The sequence below is a fragment of the Plecotus auritus genome, assembly GCF_963455305.1.
Source record: "Plecotus auritus genome assembly, chromosome: 2".
Classification (NCBI taxonomy): Eukaryota; Metazoa; Chordata; class Mammalia; order Chiroptera; family Vespertilionidae; genus Plecotus; species Plecotus auritus.
In genome coordinates, this window is record NC_137771.1 from 44,770,982 (window position 1) to 44,791,224 (window position 20,243).

At 37.6% G+C, this 20,243-nt stretch overlaps 1 protein-coding gene across 1 annotated transcript in view; it reads left to right on the top strand.

Moving 5' to 3' along the window:
* The window catches only part of PATJ (PATJ crumbs cell polarity complex component), a 342,671-nt gene that overhangs the window by 10,344 nt on the left and 312,084 nt on the right, over positions 1 to 20,243 (top strand). The window contains exons 2-7 of the mRNA XM_080656343.1: positions 7,140 to 7,195; positions 7,296 to 7,462; positions 9,491 to 9,685; positions 11,302 to 11,441; positions 15,829 to 16,018; positions 18,256 to 18,384. Of these exons, the coding sequence (XP_080512469.1) occupies positions 7,174 to 7,195; positions 7,296 to 7,462; positions 9,491 to 9,685; positions 11,302 to 11,441; positions 15,829 to 16,018; positions 18,256 to 18,384 (843 nt within the window). The 5' untranslated portion in view covers positions 7,140 to 7,173. The remainder of the gene's footprint in view (positions 1 to 7,139; positions 7,196 to 7,295; positions 7,463 to 9,490; positions 9,686 to 11,301; positions 11,442 to 15,828; positions 16,019 to 18,255; positions 18,385 to 20,243) is intronic.

The window sequence follows — 20,243 nt, forward strand, 5'->3', positions numbered from 1 at the left end:
ACTTTGTAACCTTAAGCAGAGGCCAGGGCTGGGGAAACTTGGCTTCCTCCATTGCCGGGGGCAACTCAAGCCTCCTGCTCTCTCCAGCTCCATGGCTACCGCCATTTTTGTTGGGATTTATTTATCTTCTATAATTGAAAGTTTGTAGCCTTAAGTGGAGGCCAAAGCAGGCCAGGGCAGGTGGAAAGCTTGGCTTCCTCCATTGCCAGGGAAACCCAAGCCTCCTGCTCTCTCCATGGCCACAGCCATCTTGTTGGGTTAATTTGCATACTCGCTCCTTGATTGGCTGGTGGGCGTGGCTTGTGGGTGTAGCAGATGTACAGTCAATTTGCATATTACTCTTTTATTAGATAGGACTAGAGGCCTGTTGCATGAAATTCATGCACTCGGTGGGAGAGGGTCCCTCAGTCCAGCCTGCACTCTCTCGCAGTCTGGGAGCAGGCCTAAGCCATCAGTCGGACATCCCTAGCACTGCTGTGGAGACAGGAGAGGCTCCTGCCACCACTGCTGCACTCACCAGCCAGCCATGAGCCTGGCTTCTGGCTGAGCGGCGCTCCCCCTGTGGGAGTGCACTGACCACCAGAGGGCAGCTCCTGCATTGAGCGTCTGCCCTCTGGTGGTCAGTGCATGTCATAGTGACCGGTCGTTCTGCCATTCGGTCGATTTGCATATAAGCCTTTTATTATATAGGACTAGGGGCCCAGTGCACAAATTTGTGCACCTTGAAAGGAACTGTGGGCTGCGAGGCTGCAGTGGGCACAGGGGTGGGACTCAGCCCATCATCTGCTCCCCTGCCTGGCTTCTCCTGCCGCGGCCCCCAGTCCCCTCTTTGCCAGCAGCCCCACCCCCCTCTCTGCCACAACCCCGCTCCCGCTGCTCTCATGTGCTGATGGCACCAGCCCCGCTCACACCTGCTGACAGCAGCGGGTGCCAGCAGCGGGGCCAGCGCCATCAGTGGGTGTGAGTGGTGGCTGCTGCCCCGATCGTCCCTCAGGAGCAGGGGGAGGTGGAGAAGCCCTCAGGGGCTATTGAGGCCAGCAACTGCCACTTGCACCCATGATGGCGCCAAGCGATTGGGACCGGCACCAGATGCTGGCAGCGGGTGCGAGCAGCGGCTCTGGCACTGGCTGCGGGTGCAACCAGGGCCAGTGCCAGCAGCGGGTGCGAGCACCAGGTGGGACCGCGGCATGTGGAAGCAAAGAATTTTCAGTAACCACCAGAGGCTCGCTCCGATGACAGCAACCAGCACCCTGTCCTGGTATGGCACCCCTGCTCACCTGCTCTACCATCCCACCATGGCCAACACCTGCCATGTTCCGTGCATGCCCCCTTGTGGTCAGCACACATCATAGCGACCAGTTGTTCGGTTGTTTCAGTTCCAGTTGTTCCGCCATTCAGTCTATTTGCATATTAGCCTTTTATTATATAGGATTAGCTAATTACAATTATATCACCTAGGCAGAGTTGGTCACTCCCTCTTTATGATTTCTCTTAGCACATGATACATACACACCTCTGCTATTGTATGCATGTGCATTACAATATCATTATCCTATTGGGTTGTTGTTACCTTTCTATGAATCTGTCTTGCTCTCTCATTAGGCCATCTTAGCCATTATGTTTTTGTCCCCTTTAAAATTAATACATGCTTTTAAAATAAAGTTCAAATAGCACTAAAATCTATAAAGTAAAAGTCTGATTTTTTATGTCCCTATTCCTACTTCTACTTTCTAGACATAATCACTGTTTTTAACTTGACTATGATTGTGAGTCTAAAAGCCAACACACACACACAAATATGTGTATTTTTTTTATGAAAAGGAGATAATAATGCATATAGCTTGAAACTTGCTGTTTTCCCTGTTCAGTTGTGTATATTAAATAATGTCCCTTTGTTAACGCAAAGGGTTGAATTGTCAAAGTGTACTCATGTGAATGAGCGATCTTAGCCAGCACCAAAACTTACTCGTGAATCAGAGGTTATAGGTGGGAGGCTGGCCCAGGATCCAGGCACAGACATTCCTTCCTAGAAAAGACCCTACCTAGCCTATAGGCACAGCTTCCAAGAATGTCATTTTCTTCCACATCAGGCCATATCATCAACATAAATACCTAAGGAACGTTTAAACCTGTAGAGAATTTTTATGAGTTTACTTGAGCCAAACTGACAATAATTGCCAAAAAGCAAAATCTCAATGAACTGAGAAAATGCTCCAGAGAATGGCAGTTTTGCACCGTATTTTAGACATTACAGTCAAAAGAGGATGCCTAAGGGATTACATGAAATCCATTGGTGATAGATTCGGGAGGAGGGAGAAGGCAAAGGGGGGAAATCTCTGGATTTGGATAAAAAGTGAAAAGAATAGACACATACTTCTTTTATACAGATAGTGGGTACAGGATAGTTAACAAGTAACACAATAACAATAACAATGAGGGGTTTTGTGGTCTATGGTCTTGTGCAGTGAGGGGTCCTGGAGAAAGGAAATTACTCTGACATTCCAAAGGTATGTTATCATAAATGCAAAAAGACAATAGACAGGCTCAGTTAAGGTGAAGATTGAACTTTGGGAAGATACGGGCCTAGGATGAGACTAGCTTCCATGACTCCCTTTTAGTTAGAAAGTTTTCCTTTCAGACCATCCTATGTAGTTACTTTATTTATTTTTTTAATATATTTTATTGATTTTTACAGAGAGGAAGGGAGAGGGATAGAGGGCTAGAAACATCGATGAGAGCGAAACCTCGATCAGCTGCCTCCTGCACACCCCTATTGGGCATGTGCCCGCAACCAAGGTACATGCCCTTGACCGGAATCGAACCCGGGACCCTTCAGTCCATAGGCTAACGCTCTATCCACTGAGTCAAACCGGTCAGGGCCCTGTGTAGTTACTTTAGATCTCTGAGTTTATAAGGCCCACCATTTGTTTAGTATGTGGCCCCTTTTTTCATCCACAATACCTAATTACATATAGATCGACATGAAGCCATTTATAAATGTATTTCTGACAGACTTTTCCTGTAATTTTTAATTTGTTTACAAGAGTAAAATTCAACCTCAGAACATTTTTTTTTATTTTTTAGGGGGATGGGGATGGAGTTGTTACCAGATAAGTTCTGAAAAGTATCGAAACCTTTTCTGTTTGGGGAATCCCATGTTTTATATTCCATTAGTTATACAAATAGAAAATGTCTGTATGCTTATCTCTCATCTTACAGTCAGGCATGCCTTAAGAGTCCATACATTCTCAGATTATTTATAAAATGCAATTAAGACAGATCAGGTATTTCCTGACATTTTAAAACAAGGAAGGTTTGGAGGTCTGGTATCAAGCTGGGAATCCCTAGCTGAAGGAGTGAGCCACAAGCTGTCTGTTAAATGTTTCAGCCCCATTCCTGTTTTAATACATTCAGCCCTACTTTATTATTTTAATGACTGATTGCTTTTTAAAAAAATATTTTTTTATTGATTTCAGAGATGAAAGGAGAGAGAAATAGAAACATCAACGATGAGAGAGAATCATTGGTTGGCTGCCTCCTGCACACCCCACACTGGGGACTGAGCCTGCAACCCAGGCATGTGCCCTGACTGGGAATGGAACTGTGACCTTCTGGTTCATAGGTTGACGCTCAACCACTGAGCCATGCTGGCTGGCCATGACTGATTGCTTTTGATAGTTCCATTTTTCCAGGAGTTTTGTTAATAAAAACACTGCAGTAAATACCCTTGTACATACATTTGTGTGCCCTTTTACAAATATTCCTTTGGGAGAGAAATTCAGAAGTAGATATTCTGGGTAAAAAATGTAAATTTAATATATTGGAGCCCTGGCCCGGCAGTTCTGTTGTTTAGAGTACCATCCCCACACAACAAGGTTGTGAGTTCTATCCCCGGTCAAGGCATTTACAAGAAGCAACCAATGAATGCATAAGTGGATGGAACAACAAATCTGTTTATCTACCTTTCTCTCTCCTCCTCTTTTCCTCCCTACCCCCCCTTCTCCTTTCCTCTCTCTTGCAAATCAATCAATAAAAATTTAAAAATAAATTTTAATATATTGGTAGATATTGTTATGTTGCTTTTTAAAAAATTGCATAGATTGATATTCTCACCTGTTTTTTTCCATGACATTGAGAGTACAGGCTATTAGTAGTTTTTTAAAATGCCAAAATGACAGACCTAGCTGACTTGGCTCAGTGGATAGAGCATTGGCCTGCAAACTGAAGGGTCCTGGGTTCGATTCTGGTCAGGGGCACATGCCTGGGTTGCCGGTTTGATCCCTACTAGGGGGTGTGCAGGACGCACCAATCAATGATTCTGATCATTGATGTTTCTATCTCTCTCCCTCTCCCTTCCTCTCTGAAATCAATTAAAAAAAGTTATATATATGGCCAAAATGACAGTGAAAAATAGCATCTCATAATTTTAGCTTGCATTCTTTGATTTAAAGAGGTTGGTGTATAAATGACCACAAAGCTGCTCTTGTCATTCCCCTTGGGTTGGCTGCTCTATAGAAAAGGATGGTGCCCTTCTGTTATTCAGTTACCTGTCATTGGGTAGTGGTAAGGGTTGCACAGTTGAGATACTGAGCACATCAGAAGTGTTTCTGTGATGCTCTATCCAGCGGTTCTTTCGGCAGTTCTCATTGAATCCAGGGAACTTTTTGATGGAATGCATAGGCCAGGCCTTTTAGCAATGCCAGTGGCAGCCCTTACAGATTTATTTATTTATTATTGATTTGAGAGAGAGAGAGCAAGGGAGAGGGAGAGAGAGAAACATGGATGTGAGAGTGAAATATGGATTGGCTGCCTCCTGATGCCCCCTACTGGTTATCATGCCTGAAACCCCAGCCTGTGCCCTGACCAGGAATCTAACCAGCAACCTTTCAGTGCCCAGGAGTACGCCCAACCAACTGAGCCACACTGGTGTCCCTTACTGATTTTTAGTATGTTTTCTTACTTAGTGACCTTGAATTAGAAGATAAAGATCTCATTCAGCAAAGTGTACTGATTTAAGAAAATTTTGGCTGTATAATACTCACATTTCTTTGGTGACTCATTCCAACAGTGTACATGAGTAAAAATGACCACTGTGAAAGTGCCACTTTGGTCATAGTGTTGCTGGTGGAAATAGGGCCCTTTCACAGAGTCATAACGAAAGCATTTCAGGGACCCATGTATGGGAGGATGAGGTGTAGTGGTAAGGTTTATTGTAGGAGCAAAATCAAAGGACTGTTTCGGTTCAGCTTTGTTCTGCTGTGAAAGAAGTCCAGCCTTGTCTTCATCAGGCACAGAACAAAGGCCAAGATCTACAAATTCTGTGCCATTGGTTCAGTCCAGGTCAGGACCTGTCCTTGTCTGGCTGGCTTAGTCTGGCTTCCCAGCTGCACTCCTCGTTGCTGTACCCAGGCTTGCGCTTGGGGCCTGCGTTTGGAGTTTGGGTAGCTCCTGGCTATGTGGTTGCCAGGGCCCATGGCTGATAGAGAGAACACTGTGAGAGCTGGGGTGGGCACGTGGAGCAAGCCAGAGAGAGAAACAGAGACACAGAGAGGGAGGGAGCAAGTGAGCCTTTGTTGGACTGATCATATTATCTCTGGCTTGGAAAGGACCAGGTAGTACCCTTTCAAACTAACCAGCCAACTTGCCAATCTTTTACAGGCTTCTGATAGGTCTTCCCTCTAACTAATCCGTTTCCTAGATCTTCCCAGGGGTTCTGTGTCCATCATCCAATCTGATCCCCCCCCCGCCCCCCAGCTAGATAGACAGGCGTTTATGGTCGCCTTCTTGGCTCCTACTGTGCACACCTCATAGTAGAAGCACCTCCCCCTTTATTGCTTATTCCTTCCTCCCATAGTCTGGGCAAAGGGACAGGTTGTATCCTGGGGTGATTGGAAATTTGGTTCTTCCTCCCTACACAGGGGAGGGATAGGTGTTAACCCCCTTAGTGGGGAAATTCTGTAATCCCCCATGGTGCCTATGAATGCTGCAATTTCCTAGCAAAGCAGACCCCCTTCTGATTTAGCTCCCCCAGTCCATCAGGCTCAGCAATGTCTGATTCCCTTTCTCCCTCCCTTTATTAATATCTAGCTGCCTACGCTAACAAAAGTAAAGGGTTTGCTAGCTTTTTGAATTTCAATTATATTACATTTTAGGCTAGCTTGAGCTAATCACTGGATTTAATAAACATTATTCAGATGACTAGTAAGAGTCTGGGATCATTTGTGCATGTTGGAGTTTTGTTTTTTTTTTCCAAATCTCTAAAATCTTCTTGATCCCTTAATTTGGATGTTCTTTTCCAGCCCAGCATCCTTTTTCAGAAATCAACTTTCTTAAAGTATAATTTACATAAAATAAAATGTACCAATTTAAAATATATACTTCAGTGTATTTTTGACAAATGTATACATCTGTGTAAACAGCACCCCATTTAAAACAGAACATTTTCATCACCCCTAAAAGCTTCCTCAGATTTCCTCCCAGTCAACTCCTTTCCACCTGCCCAGGTAAACTAAATCTATAACTATAGGTTGAACTTCATATGAATGAAATTATACCATTTATATTCTTTTTGTCTTGTTTCTTTCCCTCAACATGGTATTTTTGAGATTCACCATGTTATATGTATCAGTCATTATTTTCCTTTTTATTTCTAAGTATTCTATCATGTTTACATATCATAGTTTATCCACTCATCTGTTATTAGACATTTGGGGTTTTCTAGTTTGGGGTTTTTATAAATAAAAAATGCTATAAACATTCATGTAAAGGTGGTTTGTGGGCATATATTTTCATTTCTCTGGGGTAAGTAGGAGTGCAAGTGCTGGGTCCTGTATGAAGTGTACATTTATCTTTATAAGAAACTGCCATTTTTCCAAAGTGTGCTATTTTTCTTTCCTGCTAGCAACATCTGGGAGTTCAAGTTGCCTTGCATCTTTGTCAATACTTAGTATTATCTGTTGTCTTGCTTTCTACTTAGTTATCGTAGTGATATGTACTGGCACCTCATTGTGGTTTTAATTTCCTGAGTGAAGTCTTTTGATCAAGAATGTTCTTGAGATTTTTAAAAAATTTTATACAGGACTGTAGACATGGGTATACTAATGGAAAATCATCTTTTGTATTTTTAATTTTTTCTTTAGGTTTCTTTAAAGTGAATGAAGACAATAATTCAAAATGCCTGAAAATCCTGCTACAGGTATACTGGCTATAATAATTCTACCACTAAATTAATTAGTGATTCAAAATCAGTATATAAGATGGAATTTAACTTGTACTCTTATCCTTCTTCAAATAAGATAAACAGCAGGTCCTGCAAGTTCTTGATCGCCTGAAAGTGAAATTGCAGGAAAAGGGTGACACATCGCAGAATGAGAAGCTATCCATGTTTTATGAGACACTGAAAAGTCCTCTCTTCAACCAGATACTCACACTTCAGCAGTCCATCAAGCAACTCAAGGGACAAGTAAGTTACCCATCAGGGTTTTACATGTTCATATATTCAATCCATCAAAGAAAGATAGAAAGGCATAAAGATAGAGACAAACTGTCTCAAAATACTCTTACTTCAGCAAATAGATTGTGTTGGGACTTGTGATCTGTGGGTATGGTAGGCATGGATAGTTTAAAAATGTTGATAATAGATTATGTGCTTCGGAATATGGGCTTTATACTTTTTTAAATAAGTAAAGGTCAGATGTTTTGAGAATTCTCAATAGTTTCTTCAAAATTATAAAGTAATTTTGAGCTTAAATATATTTTCTTCATGAGTCTTTTTTTTTTTTTTAGCAGGAAGTGATCATGCCCTTGTAGCACATTATTTATAATTATCAAATAAATAATCAAATGCTATGGACAGTCTGATTAGAAAGTCCTTGGAAGCAGTATACCTGGTATTTTAACATTTATGTGTTCCCTCCACTACACACAGCATAGAAGCTAAGCTTCAATAGTAGCTATCCTAAAGATTAAATTTGGGGATAATTTTAAGTGTAATTGGAGATAATGGAGCACAGTTAAGTAAAAATTAATAAAATTTAAGGAAAAAATATTTTTTTGCTGGTAAACCAAAATGCTTGCCCATAAATATTTAGCAAGTGATTTTTTAAAATAACTAATTAAGGATTAAGCAATGCTCACATGCCTTTCTTTGAATTTCTTTCTCTAAGTCAGAATTCATACGTAATTTTAGCACTCCCCATATTGAAAGTTACCTTTCTGTATTCCCTGGTCCTGGGATGAGCCCCATATCACAACAGTGAGAGCTATTTGTAGCAATAGAAATTGGAAAAGGTCACTATAAGTATATCACTCTTACTGGACTAAAAGTGTACTTTACCTACTCCATCATAATCATTTATATTCATATCGTTTGCTGTTTTTATCTATATACTCATATTTTATCCATTTAACTCTAAGCCCCTGTATTTTTTTTTCCTATGAGTGTTCTCATAGAGTTTCTCCAGGTGTTTATTTTTTCTAAGAGGTACTATTTACATTTGTTCTTGCTGTTACCTTTATTGTACCATGTTGGCACTCATACCAGCCAATGATATTTTAAAATCAACCTATTTTCCTGTTCCCCATAATTACAGGATTCTCATTTTTTTTGTACTTATGTTTGAGTGGCTCTGCAACGCATTTGAAACTAATTTTGGATGAGTTACTCCCATGTGTGCCTCAGTTGTGTGTGTGTGTGTGTGTGTGTGTGTGTGTGTGTGTGTGTGTCTTTGGTGTTTTTGGGTTTTTTTGTGCCTCACTTTTTTTAAAAAAATATATTTTATTGGTTTCTTACAGAGAGGAAGGGTGAGGGACAGAGAGTTAGAAACATCGATGAGAGAGAAACATCTATCAGCTGCCTCCTGCACACCCCCCACTGGGGATGTGCCCGCAACCAAGGTACATGCCCTTGACCGGAATCGAACCTGGGACCCTTGAGTCCGCAGGCCGATGCTCTATCCACTGAGCCAAACAGGTCAGGGCTGTGCCTCACTTTTTAAGTTCACAAAATGAAAAAATAATAGGGCAGTTGTAATATGTAAGCGTTTGGGTATAGTATTTTGCTCATAGCAAGCACTGAACCAATACTGTTATTGTTATTTTTGTTACATACTACCCACAGATGTTTTGTAGCCTCCCCCATGGAAATGTACAGATAAATGCAAAAGGGCTCAGTGTCTTATATGCCTGTTTACTAGTATTATATCTGTGTATGTGACATGTAATGAACTGTTGTACATGCTATTAACTTGAGGAAAGAATGGAAAGCAGGAAACAAGAACACATTTTCAGCTGTTAAACATTTGTGTAATACTAAATAAAATGTATAGCCTTATAAGTATACAAATTCATGTAACTATTACTTAATTTCTTTCACATGTATATACTTAACATGAAAATTACACGTGATGGGTAAAATATAATATTTAATGAGTAGAAGTAATTTGTTTCCTATAAGTTTCTGTTGATTCTCTTTTGTTTTTCCCTCCAACAGCTGAGTCATATACCTTCAGATTGTTCAGCCAACTTTGACTTTTCTAGGAAAGGTTTATTAGTGTTCACAGATGGTGCCATTACTAATGGGAATGTCCAGCGGTCAGCTAATAACTTGACTGTATCGGGGTTATTTCCTTGGACCCCTAAGTTGGGAAATGAAGACTTTAACTCAATCATTCAACAGATGGCACAGGTAAAGTTACATCTTGTCATGGGAATATTATGCTTATTTCTCCTGTTATAGGTTAAAAAAAGTGATACTCACTCTTTTTGCCTTAAAATGTGTTATGTGTTCTGTTTGCCTGTGTTTTTATATTGTTAGGAGGAATTGATATTTCTTAATCTGTGTGTTAAAAATTTATTGGGTTAAAATTATATAAGAAAATATCCATGTGTGGTGAGGAGAGATTTTTTTAGATAATGACTCTAATTTGACACATCTCTACACTTGTAAGGAAAGAGATTTTTATAGTTCTGATCATAAGAGGAAAATTAATATATTTACAGGTGACACACCTCCAATGAAACTATTTTTAATTTTATATCATACAGATTTAATGGGAGTTAGAACTAGCACAATTAGGAAAATCTATGGAAACATTTTAAGGAGTAATCCAATTTTATCCCTAATACCTATTAAAAATTAAATAATAGTTGAATTTTCGGATATTTTTTAAATTTTTCACTTCATCTTCTAATGTGTCTTAAAAATGAAATGAGTTTAAAAGTTAAAAAGAATCTGTGTAAGGTGTGATAATTAAATAATATTCTACATCTAATTTATTTATTTATTTTATAGTTCTGTTCCCTTAAATTTGACCAATAATTATTTGTTTGATGCTTTTGTAAGTTGATGACGTTTATGAAGTTCAAATGCGGTTATTCAGAAAAAAGCAATAAAATACTTGTTTGTCATAGGTAGAACACATTTGAATGGTGGCCTTTCCATACTTTTTAATTAACCTGTTAAAATACTAGTAGGATGTTCATCACAATAGAATTAAAAACACTAAATAATGCATCTGCTTCTGACTTAGGGTAACCATCAGCATATTTTTGATATATCTAATTTGCTTTCCTCACTTAAAAATTTGTTTTGCATCAAAAGAATTTAGATAAATTCTGTATAACATGGGTATTTTTATCCAGCTGGGGATTCATCTCATAATGCGAATGAAGTGTGAAAACACCTCTTCTATTCCCCGAGGTTGCAGAATGCTGCACATTCCCTCTTATGTTCTACTGAAAATAATCACGTGAGAGGATTTCCAGAAATAATTTATTACTGAAATTCTGAGTTTGTTTGGTTTTATAGAGATGGACTAGGACAGTGGTTCTCAACCTTTCTAATGCCACGACCCTTTAATACAGTTCCTCATGTTGTGGTGACCCCCAACCATAAAATTATTTTCGTTGCTACTTCATAACTGTAATTTTGCTACTGTTATGAATCGTAATGTAAATATCTGAGTTTTCCGATGGTCTTAGGTGACCCTGCTAGCGGTTCTCAACCTGTGGGTTGCGAACCGCTGAGAACCGCTGCTGTAGAGCCTAAGACCATCGAAAAACACAGATATTTACATTACGATTCATAACAGTAGCAAAATTACAGTTATGAAGTAGCAACGAAAATAATTTTATGGTTGGGGTCACCACAACATGAGGAACTGTATTAAAGGGTCGTGGCATTAGACAGGTTGAGAACCACTGGCCTAGGAGAAGCTGTTTTTGTGTTATTCGCAGTATGGCAATTTCAGTTCTTTGTTAAATGTACTTCATTAACTTCTTCAAAAAATTCTTCTTGTTTAGGGCCGGCAAATTGAATATATTGATATAGAGCGTCCTTCAACTGGAGGCCTTGGATTCAGTGTGGTGGCCCTTAGAAGTCAAAATCTGGCAGAAGTTGATATCTTCGTGAAGGAAATACAGCCAGGAAGCATAGCTGACAGGTGAGAAAGATGTTCATTTTGTGCTTTGCTAATTTTTTTTCTGATAATTCTGAGAACACTGTTATAAAGAGTATAAGAAAGTAGTAATAAAAATAGTAACAATGGCAGCTAACACTTAACTTTCCCTCTTCTATGCATTTGTCAGGCCTTTTGCAGATATTCTCACATACACTTGTGGCAGCCTTCTAGCCACTCGTATGCTGCTCCATTTTATAGATGAGAAAGCTGACTTTCAGAGAGGCTCAGTGATTTACCAATAGTCACAGAGCTCTTAATGCTGGAGCCATGATGTGATTCTAAGATCCTCTGACTGGAAAGCTAGTATTCTTTCTATCTCACCACACTCTCTCATAATTGAACATGATAGTTTTAGCTAAGGTTTTTATCAATAAGATGGGATTATTGAAATTCACATTCTGCATACTGTATTGTTTATTAAACATAAGATTATAACAACATTTTGTTGGTCATATCATGCTATTATTTCACTTTCTTCGATTAAAAGCCTCCTCAAGGCTATGTGATACCCCTCTATTGTACTTATGCCTTTGTTTTATTTTTTAAAGGGTATGTGCAGGACTTACATTTTGTCTTTATTTGATTTCATGTTTTTAGTTTATTATTCATTTAAAAATCACTCTATTCATTATGTTACTACCACCTGTTAGAATTATAGCAACAGTAGTACCACTAGTATAAAAAGATTTTCAGTTAATAATAATTCTCCATTCATGAGAGATCTATGCTAGTCTGTCAGAAAAAATGTATTTCCATGACTTTGTATCTTTGTTCAGCCATCTAAGGCAGCATTTCCTCAAGTGTATTCTGAGGAAGCATAGCAGTGGTCAGATATCTTTGAGAAACTCTATTCTGCTCTTGGATATTGGATGTATATATCTAGAGTAATCATATAATTTGTTGTCCAAGTTGGGACAGTTTTGGGAGTGAGAGGGTGTGCTATTAATAATGACACTGACACAGCAGGTATATATTAGGACTATGGGTCACTTAACATTAACTTACGTAAGGCTGTGAAGTTCCTTGATAGAAAAGTTATTTAACTTTGATTGGCCCAACTTAAAAACATTATTTTAACTTAAAAAATTATTATTAGACAAACTGATGGTTACCAGATGGGAGGTGGATTGGGGACTGGGTGAAAAAGATGAAGGGATTAAGGAGTACAAATTGGCACTTGCAAAATAGTCATGAGGATATAAAGTACAGGATATAAAGGGATTATAGTCACTAATGTTATAATTACTATGTATGGTGCCAGGTGGGTGCTAGACTTACCAGGGGGATTACTTCATAAATTACATAAATGTCTGACCACTCTGCTGTACACCTGAAAGTAATATAATATTGAATATCAGCTATAATTGAAAAAAATTTTAAATTAAAAAATACTATTGGGATATAATTCACATAACATAAATGTTACCATTTCATTTTAATTTTTTTAGTCCTCACTTGAGGATATGCTTATGAGAGAGAGAGAGAGAGAAAGGGAAACATCTGTGAGAGAGAACATCAATTGGTTGCCTTCACATGCCCTAACTGGGGATGAACCCACAACCTTTCAGTATAGAGGACAATGCTCCAGTCAACTGAGCTTCACCGGCCAGGGCAAATGTTACCATTTTAAAGTGTACAGTTTAGTAGTTTTTAGTGTATTTTTAATAGTCAATCCTTTTTGTAGTCAATCCTTATGTCTCAGTTACTCTGTACTAATTAGGTCTGTAATTACAAATGAGGTGAGCAGGTCCAAAAAGAGGACTTTGATACTTGAGCATGTGAAGAACCCTGACCAAGGAGTCAGGTGGCTTCCCAGAGGCCTTGGTGCTTAAAGGGACATTTGAGAGGAAACAGTGGGGTCTTCAGAGAGCAGACTAGGAATGAAGAGAATCTCTTGACAAGTAGCCCTATTGAGTGATCAAACATATCCCTTGTCTTTAGAATGTGGCTGGAACTAGTGTCGGAGCTTGGTGCAAGATGGTGAGAGAAGGGTCAGGAAAATGGGCCTGCCATGCAGGACCTTCCATGTCATATTAAATGGTCTTGATGATCAGTTTTTCCTTTCTTCTCAGGACTTTCCACACAGAACTGTGTTATTTAAAGAGCTTACTTAAGACTGTTGACTCTCAAGGTCATGGAAATTATTATTTCATGCTTTTTTTTGTGTCTATATGACCATGTGATTTTTGTCTTTCAATTTGTTTATGTGATGTATTGTTTATTAATTTGCGGATTTCTGAATGTTGTGAGGGAGAGACAAGAATTAGGCTCCCCTTGAATGGAAAGTGTAAATATACACTGAGTGGCCAGATTATTATGATCTCTGAACGCATAATAATCTGGCCACTCAGTGTGTGTGTGTGTGTGTGTGTGTGTGTGTGTGTGTTTTAAAGGCCCGGTGCATGAATTTGTGCATGGGTGTGGTCTGGCCAGCCTGGCCAGGGGGAGGGGACATGGTGGTTTGCCGGCCTGCCTGCTGGTCGAATTTGCCTATTAGCCTTTTATTATATAGGATATACACTGAGTGGCCAGATTATTATGCGTTCAGAGATCATAATAATTTGTCCACTCAGTGTATGTAGTATGGGGAGTTAAATTATAAATAATAGTAACTGGGGATGTAAAGTACAGCATGGGGAATATAGTTAATAATTGTAATAACTATGTATGGTACCAGGTGGGTACTAGACTTATCAGGGGGATCTCTTTATAAGTTATATAAATAAATGTCTAACCATTATGCTGTACACCTGAACTTAATATAATATTGAGTGTCAACTGTAATTGAAAAATTAATAAAAAAAAACTTTGAAAGAAATAAAAAGTAGCTATAAAACTAACTAATTCAACTTTTGAATGCATCAGAATCGTATTTTCTAGAAACTAGAAAATCTGAATGTGAGTAAATTAAGGACCAATTTATGCCAAATTAGTTACATCTGGGTTGAAAAGATTCAACAGTAACTCATTCACTTGGGATTAATTAAGAAATTTCTCCTTTGGAGTTGGGGAAATGGAAATGATTCTTGGATATTGTCCTGTAGTGATCACATTTAAAAAGAAATGTTTCTTTAGGACTAGGGAAAAGTTCACAAGTGACATTGCTCCTTAACCAAATTTTGCTGAATCTGGTGTGAACTGAGAAAAATAAGGGCAATGTAATGGATTTTCAGAATTCAAATTTATGAATTAGAATTCTCTGTTTTGAGGTAAATTCTTTCTCTGGGAGATTTTTATATTTTGAAGGTTAAAAATGTATTTTTTTTAAATGAAATAATCATAAACATGAGTTTGTTTGTTTTTCCCTTGGCTCTCTTTTTATTGGTCAATAAACATAGCTAATTAGCAAGTATTTTTGAGTTGGCATATACCAGCGCAGGAGAGCCTATAAGAATAAACCTTGAGGAACTTTGCAAGTTGGGGTTCAGGTATTACATAAGGATCTCAACTGGAGGGTTGGCCTTGGGAATGAAAGAAGGAGATGGGTAGATGCAAGAGAGATAAACAAGGATAAGGAAGCATTGCAGTGATAATGGGGAAGCAAGAAGAGGAAGAGTGGTAGTTGGGAGATAATCAAGTCAAATACAGTAAGCCAGGACAGAGTAAATCTGAAGTAGTCTAAGGATGCATTGCATTTAAGAAATTAAAGAATGTGCTACAATCAGGTTACTTAAATAAGATGCTAAGCTTCAATTTCTGGCCTATAAATAATTTCTGGGTCATAATAGTGCTCAGTAAATATTGACTAGTAATGCTTTTTTTTTAAAAAAAGAGCTTTTGCTCTTATTAAAATAGTCCTTTTTACCTTGGTTAGCAGTTGGGAGATTGGTGCTTAGAGGGAGAGAAGGGCTCAGAAACAGATTTGGAAGTAACATCTGAGGATTCTCAAGGAGGGTTTGGCCTCTATTGACATGCTGATGAGGTAAAGCACAATGAGCTGCTTCATTGTACTGCTAGAGAAGAGGTTATTGATGAATTTGAGAATGTAGTTTCCCCAGGGTGGTATATGTTGAAGGCAGATTGGACAGGGTTCAGGAGTACAGGGTTCATGCAGTTAAGAGGGGGGAGGGGGCACTGTCTATACTTGCAAAACCTTGGCAGTGAAGCCTTATTTATTGTTTTTGCTTATTTTTCTAGCCAGATAGCTTTTAAAATGTATGTTGTCGAGATGTATCACTAAGTTGGTTAATGAGCTAATAAATGCTTTGATGAAAAGCACTCTAAAAAGCTCCATTATATAATTAAATAATTTGAATATATGTACTAAGTGAAGTAGTACCATTAAAAAAACTGTTTAGCTTGAATAATAGACTTTTAAAAGTCAGGATCTTATATCACTTAAAACAAAATTTTCTTTTATTTCACCAAGGGATCAAAGGTTAAAGGAAAATGATCAAATATTGGCTATTAATCATACGCCACTGGATCAGAACATTTCCCATCAGCAAGCAATTGCATTGTTACAACAAACCACTGGATGTTTGAGTCTGGTTGTGGCCAGGCAACCAGTCCACACAAAAAGCAGTACCAGCCTAACTGATACAATTCTGCCAGAAACAGTGAGTTGCAAATTTGGAAAAATACTTACTTTTGAATTATACCATTGCTTTTCACACCTGTGGAATGTGTCATTTGACTTGTCATAGTTTAAGAAAGGTGATCATATTTCCAAATGCAGCATTAGCATAGAAAATAAGATATATTATGGAGGGTTTTTGTTTTGTTTTATTTTTTAAATGTCCTATGATTCTCCTTATTTAAGATTATTTTTTTAAATATAGAGGGAAAATTTAATAGTAGATATAATTTATTTGGTAATGGGAAGAGTCTTGTGTTCCTTGGTGTTATAGCTAGTTAATTAATTAAGCTGAGAGTTTTTATTAGAGATTTATTATTGAGTATCTTAAGATTTGGTTATTTATTTCACAAACATTTCTGCAAATTATATTGGGTGTTTACAACTAGATTATTGATACTGCACAATTGTAGACGTTTTTCTTTTTTTCATGTAAAAACGAAAACAGTTCAAAATAATAAAATTATATGTCTCGTTTGGGAATCTTTAAACTTGCTTAATAGCATTTTACAGATTTTGGCCTGGATCTTCAGAATGCAAGCTAATAAATCTTACTTTCTTATAACACTAAGTGCTAGCTGATTTATTTAATTTTCATTCATTGGTACAAAAGAAAAAATAGACTGTCTGGGTACAGTACAAGGTCACAACACAAATTAATGTATAGGCATTTTCCCTGTTGTAATCAGTAATATTTATACAGCACAATTTACATAATAAACATAATGAACCAAGTGGGAAATTGCTTAGCATAGTGGTTAAGAATAGGGGCTCTGGGTCAGGTTAAAGTGGGTTCAAGTCCAGTTCTTCACTTTCTGGCTGTGTCATACTGGGCACATTTCTTGACCTCTCTACACCTCAGTTCCTTCATCTGTTACTTGGAACTAATAACAGCATCTGCTTCATAGTGGTATTGGGAAGATTAAATGAGATTGCAAGTGAAGAGCTAAGCACTGTACCTAGTATATACTTTATGAATACCAGCTGCTATTAATTCAAGCATATTTTAGCAAATTTTGTTGCATCCCAGATACTAAATATTGTTTCAGACATGAAATTATTAAATATTCCCAATATTCCTGGTCATTTTCTTTTTCTTTTTTTTTTTAAAATATATTTTATTGACTTTTTACAGAGAGGAAGGGAGAGGGATAGAGAATTAGAAACATCTATCAGCTGCCTCCTGCACACCCCCTACTGGGGATGTGCCTGCAACCAAAGTACATGCCCTTGACCAGAATCGAACCTGGGACCCTTGAGGCCTCAGGGTGACGCTATATCCACTGAGCCAAACCGGTTAGGGCTATTCCTGGTCATTTTCACATTGCATAGTAACTTTCCACTTTACGTATAATAGAAAAACTAAGTGATAAGTATGCCCTATGGGTCTTGAGAGGGAGAATTTTCTTCTGCAGTTGGATTATGGGAACTTGATGTACATTTCTGATGAAAGCCTGCTAATTAGAGGGAAAATGTCATGTCTCATAGTCTGATTTGTATAATCCTAATGCTAATATCTTCAGTTGGGCCTACCTTTCCTCTTCCTCATAGGAGTTTACTAAATTAGTCTTATTGTCTTGTGTCCTTCTCATCATTTCCTACTTCACATTGCTGCTAGATTAATCTTCCTAAACCACTGCTCTGTTCCTGTCATTCCCTCTTCTAAAAACTTCAATTATTCCCACTCGCTTATTCAAGCCCAGCTTTGCTCTTACATTTTTTTTTTGCTTGAATGTCTTTTTTTCTCAGCAGTGAAATTAAAACGCCACATTTTCCTTGAAGCTTTCCATAATTCTTGATTAGATTAGACTTCTTGTCTGCACCACTTCCCCCCCAGTCCTTATAATACTTTGTGATTCTCTTTTAATTCAGATAAACATATATATGTTCCTACTAGGTGCTGGACACTGCTAGATCCTGGGCATAGACTGAGGAATTAGATGTTTCGGTTTTGTTAGAGCTACAGTGTCTATGACCTGATATTCTGTCTTGTATTTTAATTATTTATGTTTTAGTTTGTCTCTCTACTGGATTATAAAATCCTTAAGGACAGGGATCATATGATGATCTTAACATACCTCTTAGCCTCTAGAAAATTGTCTGGATTAAGTGTATGAATGTTTAATGTGTTGTATATCTGTTGCATTAGTAATTACTATACTGGGAAGCTAAGAATCTGTGTGTTTTACTGACACTTCGGCTCTTGTCATTAATTTGTAGGTTCGCTGGGGCCATATTGAAGATGTTGAGCTCATTAATGATGGCTCTGGATTAGGTTTTGGAATAGTTGGAGGGAAATCAAGTGGTGTGGTTGTGAGGACTATAGTTCCCGGAGGATTAGCAGACCAAGTAAGTTGATCTTTTTCGTTTTTATTTTGCTTTTATATAATTTAAATTGTATGGTTTGAAATATAACTTTATAACGTGTGTTACAATCAGAAGGTACAGTGATTATAAATAGTTGTCTCAATTTATGTGGTAAATTTTACTTGAATTAAAAAATTTTGTCATTGTCAAGCAAATGTCTACCCTTTATTATTTAGCCCTGTTTGAACTGAAAGTGGGCCTTTTAAAAACTTACCAACTGTTTCTGCTTAGTTTTACATTGAGGAAAATATTAAATATATATTTAAAAACCTTTAGTTTTTGGAAATGAACTTAGAAATTTGGTTATGACGCCACTTAGTAATGAGCCTATATTATATAGAATGCTCATCATAATCACAATAATATGTAAATTTCACTGATTAAATTGCAGTTATATACACATTTATTCCTTCTAATAAACATATACAAAAATAAACTTGCTATGCAAATGCAGTTTTGAGGCAAATTCAGCTGTTCCCCATTTCTAAGCCAGCTTGCTCCATGTTGTACTAATCGTGGAGCTACTAATATTATGCTTCTAGAATCTACCTGCATTTATTTAGAGCAGAGACCTGTCGGGGTCACTGAGTGTCTTGCAGAGGGTCAACAAGATCAAAGCAATTTTTTTTTTTTTTTTTTTTTTTTTTTGCTGTTAATCCTCACCGGAGGATATTTTTTCCATTGATTTTTAAAGAGAGTGTAAATGTAACAGGCACATCGATTGGTTGCCTCCACATGTGCCCTGCTGGGAATTGAATCCACAACCCTTCAGTGTGCAGGACGACGCTCTTAACAACTGAGCAACACCAGCTAATAATACTAAGATGCTATTAGCTCTGTCACCATGTTGAAATTTGCATTGTTGATACAGAAGCAGTGGCAGACTGAAATTGTTGGTTCCTTAGTGTGAAACAGGCAGTGGCATCAAACTACTAGCAGTTGTATTCTCCTCCACCATGTGCTTGCAGCAAAAAAGAAAAAATATTGCCAGTTTCACTTAAGAAAGTGCAATAGCAATTATTAATTTTGAACATTTTGACCTTTAAGTGCACATGTTTTTAATATTGTGTGACAAAATGGGATGTACCATACAGCACTTCTGCCATATACTGAAGTATGATGGTTACTTTGCCTTAAAAACATTTGTAAGATATAGTATCCACTTTTTAAATACTAAACAGCCTTTTAATCTTCAAATTTTGTTTTATTTTAAAATTTTTGCCCTTATTAAAAAATTTGAGATATAATTAACATTCAACATTATATAGTTTCAGGTGTACAATGTAATAATTTAATATTTACATATATTGTGAAATGATCACCACAGTAAGTTATCCATTACCATATATAGTTTTTTTCCTTATGTATGATGAGAACTTTTAAAATCTATTCTCTTAGCAACTTTGGAATATATAGTACAGTATTATTAATTATAATCACTATGCTATACATTATATTTTCATGACATTTATTTGTAGCTGGAAATTTGTACCTTTTGATCTCCTTCACCCATTTTGTCTGCCCTCTCCCCTTCCCCCCCCCCCCCCCCCCCCGCCTCTGGGAACCACCCTGGAACAATATTTTCATTTTTTGAAAGAATATCTGGCAGAAAAATTATGATCATTCAGACTTGAGTATTTGACAGATATTTTTTTGAAAATGAATGAAGTGAGCCCGTTATTTCAAGGAAAACAACTGAGAGCATTTATTAATGATGATAAAATTTGAACTTTCAAACAAGAGTTAGAATTTTGGAAAATTTGTGCTTTACTATGAACTTGAATGTTTTCAATATTTAAAGAGTTCTAATTAGATTGTTGGTGATATTAATATTTTTAATA